Here is a 13244-nt window from a genome sequence, read left to right as displayed (position 1 = left end):
AGATAAACTTTTTACTTTATAGCAATTGGAGACATTTGAACTAAAGGAACTGCACGATTTTCTTCTGTTATGGGGTATTGAACATGAGGTTTGATCTCCCCTACGCTGTTCACTGTGTAACCAGGCTTTCTAATTTTTTGTCCTTTTATTTATTATGTACCAAAAAAGACTGAGATAGGAGGAAAAATATTACTTCACATACACACACACATAAATAATGTAATTAAGAACAAGAATTTAATCACAACTGACCTGAAAGTGCATCTCCACCCTTCAAATTACACATCAATATGACGTGTCACGAAGGCCACTTTTCTTGTATGATACACAAGACAGAACCGAGATTCGGTTCAGCTCTGCATTGGAAGGTGTATTTGGATCCAAATGCTCGTTCCGGATATTGGCTCACATCCTTACGCATGAAGAAGAGTGAGGGGAAGCGGATATGCATGCTGTGCAAGCTTGTTACACAGAGAGCAGTTGGGCCAAGCACTACCTTCATGAGATAGAGATGAGCAATATCCAGAGATTAAGTTAACAGGAAAAAAGAGATCTGAGTGTGTGATGACTGGGCCTGCTGGATAATTAATTCTAAAGAGCATTTGAAAAAACAACTCCGAACTTCCTTTAATTTCCCAAGAATGGAGCTCTTGTTATTAGACAATTAAAACAAAACCACAAACCACAGTTTTTGCACTGGCAGCTGTTGATGAAAACGGGCAAGTTCCTATCCACCCCAGGGAATTATGCATTTCACTTTTAGATACACTCACCAATTCAAAAATGTTTTTAATTGCATAGCTTTCCAGAGCCAAATGCCAATTTGAACAGATCAATTACACAGGTAAGGTCTTACATTTACAGCTAATAAGGTATTTGCGACAATTGATTGGCAAGAAACAAAGCTTGAATAATCCAGTTTTATTAATCCAGATTCATAAATAAGAGTCAGATACAGAGACGGGCAAGACTAAGATTAATGCAGTAACCATCTTGGTAATCAAAGCTAAGCCCAATCATAACACCAGTACACTCGGGAATGTCACTGTCCTGTAATTCTGTGACAACTCCAAAAACAGTGATAATAATGTGCGGTCTTGAAAAGCACGGCTAATTTAATAGTGATCAAGAGGAAGTGATTGCACCTTCCCCAGTCAACAGTCTATGCTGGAAACTGGGCTCCAAATAACCAGTGCTTTCCAGTTTAAGCACAGTGGCTTAACGGTGTACACATTCTTCCAACGATCACAACAACGTTTCCAGAAATGTACACATGGGTGTCAAATGACTTAAAGTAAAAGGCAGTGTTCTATACAGTAATGTTTAATACATTTCCAGACATGCAGCTTCCAAAAAACAAACAATAGCCTAAAAGATCAGAAAGCCCATTCGCAAAAGTATTTTTTATTTTTTACAGGGTATATATCTTTTTAACTTTCTTTATCTTCTTCTGCGTTGAAACCTTTCTTAAGAATCTGCATTCAACTTCATGGACCGCTGCATGTATAAAGGAAACATTGACTTTCAGTAGGAAGGAGAACAAGCTGAGCACAAACAGGTAGCTTCTGGGTAGTGTGTGCTTGTCCGTCTTAAAATGGTCTCCACATTTTCTAGAAAACAAAATACGAGGATTAAAATAAAGAAAAAGTCTGTTATTAATTTAGGCAGGGTGTAAATACATCTTTTCACATTGGTTGTTGGGAGTAAAACACAAACGTGCTTTAGAGACAGGGCTCTCACTTGCAGGAGGAGTTCAGTATCATCAATGATCATTATCATCAAACATTTCAGCCTCCCCTCCCCCCAAATGAATTATTCTAGCCCAGATAAAATGTGGAGATGCTATTGTGTAGCACAGTTGTTGATATCAACACACTTCTGAAAGAAAACTGGAGAAGTACACATCTCCCATGCTTTTGTATCCCAGCGAGGTGTTTGTTTTTCCTCATGGGAAGCCTGATACGCTTGGATGTTTGTTTGTGTTTGGATTCAGATGTGGGATAACATAAACAGACAAGGATGTCCAACAACATTAGGTAGGATTAAAACTCCTTATGAAAGATGATCTAGTACGCCCAACACATAAAAAAAGAAAATAACTTGGTTTAATAAAAAAAGATGAAAAATCTGACTTTTGTCAAGAGACCAACAGGTTAAATGTGCTATTATTATTGCTAATTAATTTATGTAAATTGAGCAACACAAAAAATTACCAGTCACACAATCTTTGTGTCCAAATCTTATTCCACGGATATTAACTTCTACATAACAAACAAAACCACTTAATTCTTGCTACAGATTAAGAGATATGACACAGAAACTGATTAGAACAATTGTGCCTTATCCTTTCTCTCTGCTGCATGAACAGAAAAAATATAGTAAAGATATGAACAAACCTATATAGGCATCTCAAAAAATGTTTACAAGGGAATATGATTAATTTCAACACTGTAAAATGCAAATGGGATTTTAGGATTATCTTCCCAATTATTTTTAACAGTTCTTTGGTTCAGATAACCACTAGGGTTCATGGATCCTTAAGGATGAAAAAGGAACTCCTATAGGCGAGTTAAAAGGTTTAAATCTCAACAGAATGCTTCCACTGTACATTTTATTGCAAAACATTTTACATGTTGTATGTATATGTATATGTATTGTAGGTTAATAGAAATAGAAATAGATAGCAAATGTATTTAATATACATTTTAGTTACATCTATTGGTTTATGACCATAATTTCCACTGTACAAAAAAGTGCCCAAATTGTGTTTTAAGTAAATATCACATCTGATCTGTATTCACCTTCAGTACTACAGATCACTGCACTAGTAACTGTTGTAGGCACTCCTTACACACAATTTAGTTTTTTTAAATGTCAAAATGGAGTCCATTTGAAATGTATTTCTGAATGTTTATCAATACTGAATTTTAAAATCCCCTATAATTGTTTTTTTGTATTAAGTGATGATTATGAAGTCACATTCAAACTTTGTGGGTAGTATCTCTGAGTTAAAAACTTGGGAAAGATACAACAAGAGGGGGCCAGGGAACAAGAACAGAACTAAAAAAAAGGGTTGCAAACAGACAAACTCTTGGCATGCTTTAATGACTTGCTCAAAGCAAAATAGCTCAACCTACACCCATCATGCACATCCCACTCTCACAGGCACAAACCGTAATACACACACACACCTACAAGCTCAAGATGCCTGGAGCAGAGTGATAGTCATCTAAAAACACTGCTGTGGATGAGGAGACTATCTTGGCAGTTAGAGACCTTTAAACTTTCCTACCTACAAACGACTGTGCAATAAAGAAGACTACAATTATATGAAGCAAAGAGGTCTTGACATGGTTTGACATAAAATGTAGGTCCTGTGTATACAGATGTAAAGAACAGACCAACTAGTAAAGACTCTCTTGCTTGAGGAATAGGTCATTCTTAAGGAATCAGAAAGTATAGAAATTCTGGATTGTTCTGTGCAACTTATATCCAAATTACAAATAACTTAACTACCCTTTACTGATCCCATTTCCTCAGTGCAGTAAAAGACAGCAGGTTAAGCCACACTTACTCTTACATGGCTGAGGTTTTACTTTACGCCCACTCTTGGCAAGGGCTCTGCCGGTCTTCCAACAGACTTTGTTTGCAAATATAAAAGAAGCAGATCAATCTAGCTTTGTGGCAACAGTGTGTCTTCAAGCTGTAGCTTCAAGCTATTTTCTCGACCCATGTGACATCATATGGCACCCATCTCTTAGCTGTCCAAACAGTCGCCTTCAATGCAGGTCTTTCTGCTACTGACATACACCATCAGAAATTATGGTTGAATGGTACAAAAAACATTAAAAATGCTCAAAGACTGCTACAGTGCAGCTCCACTAAACGGTTAAAGTTTCCCCTAGAGTAGAATTACCTACTGTTTGGACTGTGTGTTTGCTTTATGGGATATACAGTAATCCCTCAAGGTACGCAAGTGTTGCGATTCTGGAAAACTTTGTGTAGGGGAGAACCGTGCAGCTCGGGGAGCATTATCACCTACCAATAATGGAAATGTGATGATACGCATTACTCAGACAGCATATTTACACATGAAATATTTTTCAGTCAATACTTTATTTATAGTTACATCATCACATTCAATGAATATCTTTCAGTTAACATGGATATAAAGCACTATAAAATAAAAATACTTAAAATGTTCAATTGAGATCAAGGACAATCTTAATCAGTTAAGATTATGATCTACTGCTGCTGTATGGTGACTTCAAAACTTTCTTGATTGCTCTAGGATGCTTTCAAATTATTTTATTATACATTATACAGTTATACATTTCTGATAAGACAATAATAATAATAATAATAATAATAATAAAACCAAAAATCTTGGTCTTGCACTTTGTGATTGTTTCTTGCATTTGTGTCTCTCTGCTGCCCTAAATGTTTCTGTTTCTATGTAATTATATTAGTCATGCATTTCAGATGTCAAAATGTTACATTACAAATTATTTAATAAACACAACTCTTGCATTAATTGTTCAAATGTATTTATGCACTTTAAATAAACTACATTAGAAGAAGGTTGTGCCAGTAGGTTTTAGTAAAATAATCTCTTGCCAGCTCCCTGCACTCTCTGGAAAAAGCGTGGTCACATATGTGTCACATATTTTGAAATTGATTATCCTGCTTGGACGTCCGTTTAAAAATCGCCATAATGTGAAAACGGCATAATTCAAAGTTGTGTATCTCCAGGGATTATTGTATTGTTTTTGTGAGTGAATTAATTTTCTTCCTCATCTGTTCTTCCATTCCCTGACAGTTAGCTTAGCTGCTGGCACCACACTGTAGACAAACACAACCAGGATGCCAAGCACATGAAAATGAGAAGCAAATAAAGACAAGGGGACAGCAGCACACAATTGCACAGCGTAAAAAATGTTCTCTTGACAACTGGAGGCAGTTAAGCCCATAACCTGATGGAATAGACCAGAACTTGACTTCAAACCATCAATGTGTACTCTGTGAGTGGAAAGTCAAGTTTGATAAATCTTCGCATTTATAATATAGTTTTCATCAATCTAAATAGTGTGTATGACATTAATTACATAACATAATACAGATACCGGATACATACTATTTGCCCCATTCCTCATCATTCTTCTATCTCCATTGGCCTTGGGTCTACCCCTCTCTCCCCTCTTCCTGTACCAAAAACCCCATTGTCATCCTTGACTTCCCTGTTTCTTACTGCCTGGCATAGTCTTGCCTTTACTTTCTAAGCAACATGCTTTTCTCACTACTTACTCTACTCTGCTGTTCACCTTATTTGCACTGGCTTTCCTATTGCTACCTGTATAAAATTCAAGACAAGTCCTTACACACTGCTCTATTCAACATAATCTTCTGATCTCACACCCCCTCTCAAAAATGTATTTCCATTGTTTTCTTTTAATCACATTGGAACACTTCCTTAAGGCTGCTGCATATTTGTGTTTTATTTATTAAGGTCACACTAAAACTAAATATCTTCAATATCTTGACTGAAACCAATTCAATAGATTAACAGCAAACAAGGCACAGAGCAATTACAGTATTGATCTAAAGTGAGATATTGGGTATGAATAGTTGAGCTTCACAGAAAAAAGCATTCCCATCATATTTTTAGACACTTTTTGCTGCTGAAACAATACTAATTTGACCCAAGGGTAGATGCTTCACTTCCTACAACAACAAAGCCTCAAAAAATAAAACAAAAATAAATCCTACATTTCCAAAAAACTAAATTATTTCACCACTCTTGACATTTCTTTTCAACATTGCCACATTTCCCCCTTAAGGAGATCTGAAGTCAATTAGTTATTTTGTCTGTCTGCAAAATGGTAGTTTCAGACTTTTTGTCTTTTTTACCGACCTCAGATGATTAGGTTTTGTCTTTCCAATCATTATGGTTGGTGCTCATCTGTAGCCAGTCATTTATTACTTTATCAAAAGCCATCAGTCGTGTAGATCTTGATCTATAAACCCACCAGCAGGAATGAAAATACTAAATGCAAGAATTACTAGCAAACACAATACTGACACTATACACCCATCTACACTGACTCATCTTCTCTACTGAACATCCTGTGATTCATCCGTCTTCAAGCACACCAATGGGAAAGCAACCAGCATATGTAACGCCATCTTATAGAAACATACATATTACATTCCAATAAATGGCAGTGCTGGTAAATCATTCAATCTATGAGAAAAGAGCCATGGTGGCATCCAAGCATTGTTTTACAAAGCCGTTCACCACAATATTAAAGTTCGGTCCACAGCTTAATAATGGAGTCAAGCACACGGTGAACGCCACATTAATACCACTGGAATAACTGCATCAGAACAGCACAGGCATTTGGACTGAGGTCTGACCCATCTATCTTCATATCCTGTCTGAGGAATAAGGGCCATATTCCAACTGGTTTGACAGGTCTCTTCTGAAATCATTGCCTACTTTAGATCTGAGATACATGTTAAACAGGTTCAGTTAAATGAGTAATTTACGCTTTTGACTAATTTCACAAGTGGAACGAAAACCTGAAGACCCTGTTGTTCTTAATACTCCGATTCTGAATAATAATAATAAAAAAACCTACTGTCCCCTTACCCATGTGACTGACAGAATGACGCTGTTATCCAGTTCCTGTTGTAATTCAGTATGTTGCAATTATTGTGAACTGCCCAAAACATAAATAACAACATTTTGAAGAAAAGAGACAAGGTTGAAGAAGACTGTTAGGAACTAAACTGGAAAAAGGTTGAAACTCATTGATCACATAACTATAGTCTGTTTGGCAATGCGCACAATGGCTGCAGTGTGCTTTTATGTTCCGAGTCTCTGTGTTTAAGTGCAAGTGGAAGCTGACATTGCAAACAAAGAAAAACATTGGTTCAGTAATCCCTGCTCATACACCACTGCAATTACTGGCTGCAAAGCTACATGACATTCAAAAGGGCATCTTTAACCCCTTAAAAGGAAGGTAAAGTCACTGTCATTTAACGGATGCACTATAAGGTACAACAACACAACAGCAAAACAACACAGTCCAATATAAAACAGAGGAAATGAAGATTGTTTCAATAGGTTTAGAGTGTTACAAGTGTCAGAGTGAGTCAGGGAAATACCAGCCCAAATGTAGGTAACTGTTAAAAAAAAAACACACACACACGCACGCACACATGCACTTCAAACTAGGAAATAAAATTGAATATTTATTATGGGGCAGGTTAAATCAAAACTGACACGCCCCCTAATAAAAATACAAACCTGTACTTCGCAGTGGAAGGATCACATTTGGCGTTTTCATTTAATGTGTGGGTGAAAGTTTTGATTTAATCCCAGACTACCTTATGAAACACAACATACTGAAGTGCTAAAGTGCCATTTATATATTATTAGTTTTCTTCTTTTTATGTCTGGGCAAGGGGGGTAAATTACAATTCAAACCCCCTGTTCACTAAAGCTTCCAGTGATGTAGACCACACACATACGTCCACCAAGACATACGCATAGTCACACCATACATTTCTTCCTTCTGAGTAGTTTCTGAAACAAACAGCGTGACTCTTGCGTGAGGCGGAAAAATGTGTCACTGGTACCACCTAGCCCAGGGGGCGGGGCTTGCTGCTGATTGGATTACATCTCAAGCAGCAACGACAGTGCTTGGCCTATTCTGAGCACTGCACCTGGTAACTGGTTACACAGTGCTTTACACTGATAGAAACAGGTTTCTAAAACTAAATCTTATAATAATCAGACAATATGCAAAAAATACATGTAATTTCGTCTTATGTTCTTTCAGGAAGGACAACTGTGCTGGTATAAATAAATGTGCAAGGTTGGGTTTTCCAGTTCTTTGGGGGGGAAGGGAAACAAAACAACCTTAGAAAATGTGTTTTTAATAAGCAAAAAACTGCTGGGAAGATGTTATCTGGGGCTCTGTTTGCTTACACTACAAATAATCTCAGGCAGTGGGGAAAACTGCCCCGCATTGACAGTGCTGGCTCTCCCGTTTAAACCCTGACAGGTTGCTGATGTTTCGAATCGTTATGGGATTTGGAAACTTTTCCTGCAGGCTGTTGTGGTTCATATATCAAGGCAGATTTTATCCCACTACTGCGCATGCATCCTCCAAGGGATCACTTGAAAGAACTACATTGTGTAATAAAAAAATAAAAAAAAACCTATCAGCAACACTCACACAAACAGGATCTTGAGAGAAATCACTGATAGGAAAACTAGACTGTCAAGTCTTCAGACTAGAGTTGGGGGGAAAACAAACATGAAGTCATCAAAACCTCTAGGCTTGGGTAAAACTAAACCAACCTAACTGCTTTCTGAAGAGTTTAAAGTATGTGTTCTGCTCTCAGATTTAGAGATCAATAATCATAGGGCATCCTCATAATGGCACAATGCTAAACCAACCAAATGTTTAATAACCAGTAACAAGTAAAGCATGTGGCTAGCATATCAGTGGTTTTAGTGTAGTACTTTATGTCTCTGAGTTTTGGGACAAATATATAAACACACAAACAACAACAGGTGAGGGTATTAGAGAAAGGGATGCAGAGATAAGCCAGGAGGAATGTCCTCTTACATTGGTTAGACAAGCCATGGTCAGCTGATTTTCATAGGCTGAACAGAGAAAATCAGGGCTGTGTTTCATAGGCTGAGCACTCAGGAGCACTACGGCACCCTTTCTATTGCATGCACAACACCCGACAGCAGTATGGGATGTTGCGAGGAGCTGACTCTGTGGGCGTGTCAGTGAGAGGAGCGAGCTGATTGGATCCTGTGGCCTGTTTTCTTGTTTACAAACAATAGGACACCTGTATCTGAAACATCTGTAGAAGAGTACTCTCAAAAGTATTTTTTAATCTGTACAAGATTCTTGTCTGCATTCGAATCCACCACTGCTACACAGCCACGATGTGGGCTGATGCAAGTGCAATATTAACAGCACACTATATTAAACCAATTATCATAACGACAATCAAAAAATGAATAAGAAAAGCCTTACCTTTTGTCACATGACCGCAATGCAGTGTGCCAGTACTGTTTGTTGGAGAGTACAGTGGGGTTTGTATTCTGTATCACAGTGCTGCCCAGCTGAGACCGGTGGAAACAGAGTGCATCAGGTCTGTCCTCATCCCACGCAAACAGGAAGCTGGAGGGTCTCTTTCTGGGGGGGTCCGGGGCTGAATCAGAGAGCCTCTCGAAATGCAGCTGCAGGTTTTCTACCATACCTAGAGATAGAGCACTTTGTTGGCAGAGTCTGAAGGACAGAGATCCTATACGTGTTGCTATACATTCTGACATACAGTACTGTGCAAAAGTTTTAGGTAGGTGTGAAAAAATGCTGTCAAGCAGGGGTTCCCAAAGTACGGCCCTGGGGCCAAATGCAGCCCTCAAAGATGTTTGGTGTGGCCCCCCATTGCCAACCTTCAACCACCCCTTTTCTAAACCTTTACTATATTTTTACACTTTCTGAACATTTTTCTGTTACAAATTGCACATGTAACTTGGGAGAAAATAATTAAACAATTAAAATTCATAAATGTTCCCTAACAGAAATGATTTCAGACATATTTCGTTTTCATCTCTGGTTAATTTTGTTCTGCAGCCCCCCATCCCATGCAAACTCTGTAAATTGGCCCTCCATCACCAGACATTGGGAACCCCTGCTGTAAAGTAAGAATGCTTTCAAAAATAGTCACGTTAATAGACTATATTTATCAGTTAACTAAATGCAAAGTGAGTGAACAGAAGAATAATCTAAATCAAATCCATATTTTGTGTGACCACCCTTTGCCTTCAAAACAGCATCAATTCTTCTAGGTTCACTTGCACAAAGTCAGGCAACGTTAAGGACCGCAGACACAGTGGTCGACCAAGGAAACTCACTGCAGCAGATGAAAGACGCATCATGCTGACTTCCCTTCACAATCGGAAGATGTCCAGCAGTGACTTCAGCTCAGAATTGGCAGAAAACAGTGGGACCCTGGTACACCCATCTACTGTCTGGAGAAGTCTGGTCAGAAGTGGCCTTCATGGAAGACTTGCGGCCAAAAAGCCATACCTCCGACATGGCAACACGGCCAAGCGACTCAACTATGCACGAAAACACAGGAACTGGGGTACAGAAAAATGGCAGCAGGTGCTCTGGACTGATGAGTCAAAATGTGAAATATTTGGCTGTAGCAGAAGGCAGTTTATTCGCCGAAGGGCTGGAGAGCGGTACACGAATGAGTGTCTGCAGGCAACAGTGAAGCATGGTGGAGGTTCCTTGCACGTTTGGGGCTGCATTTCTGCAAATGGAGTTGGGGATTTGGTCAGAATAAATGGTCTCCTCAATGCTGAGAAGTGCAGGCAGATACTTATCCATCATGCAATACCATCAGGGAGGCATCTGATTGGCCCCAAATTTATTCTGCAGCATGACAACGACCCCAAACATACAGCAACAGTCATTAAGAACTATCTTCAGCGTAAAGAAGAACAAGGAGTCCTGGAAGTGATGGTATGGCCCCCACAGAGCCCTGATCTCAACATCATTGAGTCTGTCTGGGATTACATGAAGAGAGAGAAGCAACTGAGGCGCCTAAATCCACAGAAGTACTGTGGTTAGTTCTCCAAGATGTTTGGGCCGACCTACCTGCCGAGTTCCTTCAAAACCTGTGTGTAAGTGTACCTAGAAGAATTGATGCTGTTTTGAAGGCAAAGGGTGGTCACACCAAATATGGATTTGATGTAGATTTTTATTCTGTTCACTCACTTTGCATTTAGTTAATTGATAAATATAATCTATTAACATGCCTATTTTTGAAAGCATTCTTACCTTACAGCATTTTTTCACACCTGCCTAAAACATTTGCACAGTACTGTATAGGTTCTAGTTTAGGCAGAGAATAATTTGGCACTGGGGACAAAACAAAAATGGAGAAGCTATTTTAAAAAGTGAAGGTATTGTATAGATAACAAAATATGTTCATGTCACATATTGTGTTTTTTTTAACATGACTAGCTCCAATGGTAATGGACTGTGATTTGGTCATTTTAATACATTTACTTTTTGTTTAATGTAATTCGTGTCAGTGCAGGTCTTTTCACTGACAAACAAAGCATGCTGGGACACATCTCTATCGCAAGTCTCTGTTGGAGGCGGTCTGAGCATGTCAAACTGCCAACGTCTGCATTTAAGTTGTAATGGTGGAAGTGAAGTGCAAACAGTACGTACGCCTTTTCTTCAGGACAACAGTTTTTGCATCCATGGAGCGATAGAGGGGTTTGCTGGGTTTCCATGACATTCTGTAGATGAAAACAACTAAATCAGCTAAAAAATATACAGTTCAGAATATTTTATTGTTTTTGAGGCTTTCACCATTTTGTTTATGCAGTCTCTGATATTCAGAATATATCGAGTCTTTATTATAAAGTTGCTATCAAATTATTATTCAATTGCTTTATTATACATTTATTTTAATTCAGTAGTAGCAGGGTTACTAAAGATGGACTAAGATAAGACATAATACCAAATACATGTACTGTACACAGTCAGCCAATGCAATGTTTACACTGCAGCAGGGAAAGCCTAGGTGTTCTTGGCCTCTGAAATTTCCCAAAGCAAATTTAAAATTCGTCAGTGAAATTGTTATTTACCTGGCAATATCATTATCATCCTTCTCCTGTGCCTCATCCAGCGCCGGTTTGACTGTTTTGTACCACTTCCGGAAACTAAAGCTCATTTCATCTGTCAAGATAAATGAAAAACAAAGTTAAAAATATATATAAAATATATATAAAAAACTTTGAAAGTTCATGAGCCAGTTTCCACACAGTTTTTAACAGCCCTTTAAAACAATTACAAAGTTGTGCTAATGCTGAGAAATAATACAGATAAACGCAAAATATCGAGACAAAATAAACCGATTAAGCAGATCTAGGCTTATCTTGAAAAATAGTTGCAGTGTCTGGACACCCATAGTTGCACAAAGGCCATGCATAGACATCAGTATTTTAGCATAGGGTAATTCAAAGGGATGAAGGAACCATTGTTATAAAGGAATACAGTAATACAACTTGGCTATCATTAGCTTACACAATGTTAATACTATGAGGAATCAGTATACTGATATAAAATATTATATTTAATCTGTAAAACCTAAATTTCTTGATTCTAATAGTTGCAATTGAGCCTTTATGTTCAACTCACTGGAATCTGCAGATCATAATCACACTTATGCACAACCTTCGTTTGAAACAATGTCATCTGGCACTTCATTTCATTCTTAAATCATACTCATTTATCTAGGACATCTTTCCAGAGTTTGTAGAACACTACTTCAGCGTAGAAAGAAACTGCAATGCTTCTAGTTGATTGAACCAATTTAAAAGAGGTGTGTAAAGCTTTGACGGAGACTCCATAGGAAAGTTGGAGAGGCCGTCCAAGGTTTACACTCCCACTGTCTGCCATTTCCTCTTCAGTTTCCTAAATCACATTCTGGCCTGTTTTTTGAAACCGCAAAAAACAAACCATGCGGATATTTAAAGGTGTACAGAAGGATGCCGCCACGCTGTGGAATGCTGTGGAGCAGATCTCCCAGCATTCCTGTCTTGGCGACATGATCAAACTGCTGATCAGCTCTACTGACACACCGCTGTGCCTCCACAGGCACAGTCACCGTAAGACTAACACCCACCACGCAGACTTGAGCAGCACACTAGATTTCGATTCCAATTCAGCTTCTGTCCACCTTTACCTCTAGAAAAGGCATTTGTTTTTTTACTTGTCTTTTCTGTACTCTAAAGATGGCTGCCCACGAATGACACCGAGACATTTCGGTTGACAGAAAACGCAAAAAGTTAACAGTGTCCCACTGGTTCCCACTGGCTCTCTCACTAAAGCCTCGATCAATAGTCTAGACTCTAACTGCATGCAAATAAGACAAAACCACGGTGCCTCTTGCACAGGGCGAGTCACTCTGTTTATCCATAAACCAGATTTGCATACCGAAAACACTTTGTCATTTTTTGTTAATGCTTATGTTCACACATCTGCAGGGTTGAGGGGGTTTATAATGGTGGATCAGCAGCCCAAATAGGTTTCCTTATCCAGACCCTGACACTAACGCATAGTGTCCATTTCTTGAAATGGTACAGGAACACTTCAGGGATCTGGTAAAGCTCTAACAATGTGGTTATG

General features: G+C 38.5%; 1 protein-coding gene across 2 annotated transcripts in view; it reads right to left on the bottom strand.

Moving 5' to 3' along the window:
* Positions 1 to 906: 906 nt before the first annotated feature.
* taf1b (TATA box binding protein (Tbp)-associated factor, RNA polymerase I, B) overlaps positions 907 to 13244 on the bottom strand; it is a 31955-nt gene continuing 19617 nt past the window's right edge. The window contains exons 12-15 of one of the 2 annotated variants that reach the window (XM_066717190.1): positions 11702 to 11792; positions 11280 to 11350; positions 9063 to 9288; positions 907 to 1610 (exon numbers count right to left, since the gene is read on the bottom strand). In XM_066717190.1, the coding sequence (XP_066573287.1) occupies positions 1412 to 1610; positions 9063 to 9288; positions 11280 to 11350; positions 11702 to 11792 (587 nt within the window). In that variant the 3' untranslated portion in view covers positions 907 to 1411. Of the gene's footprint in view, positions 1611 to 9062; positions 9289 to 11279; positions 11351 to 11701; positions 11793 to 13244 lie in introns of those variants that run through there. The other variant, XM_066717277.1, reaches the window with a different exon arrangement.

The sequence above is a fragment of the Amia ocellicauda genome, chromosome 1 (assembly GCF_036373705.1).
Source record: "Amia ocellicauda isolate fAmiCal2 chromosome 1, fAmiCal2.hap1, whole genome shotgun sequence".
Taxonomy (NCBI): domain Eukaryota; kingdom Metazoa; phylum Chordata; class Actinopteri; order Amiiformes; family Amiidae; genus Amia; species Amia ocellicauda.
Note: the sequence above shows the minus strand (reverse complement) of the source record. Positions and strands in the feature narration are given on the sequence as shown.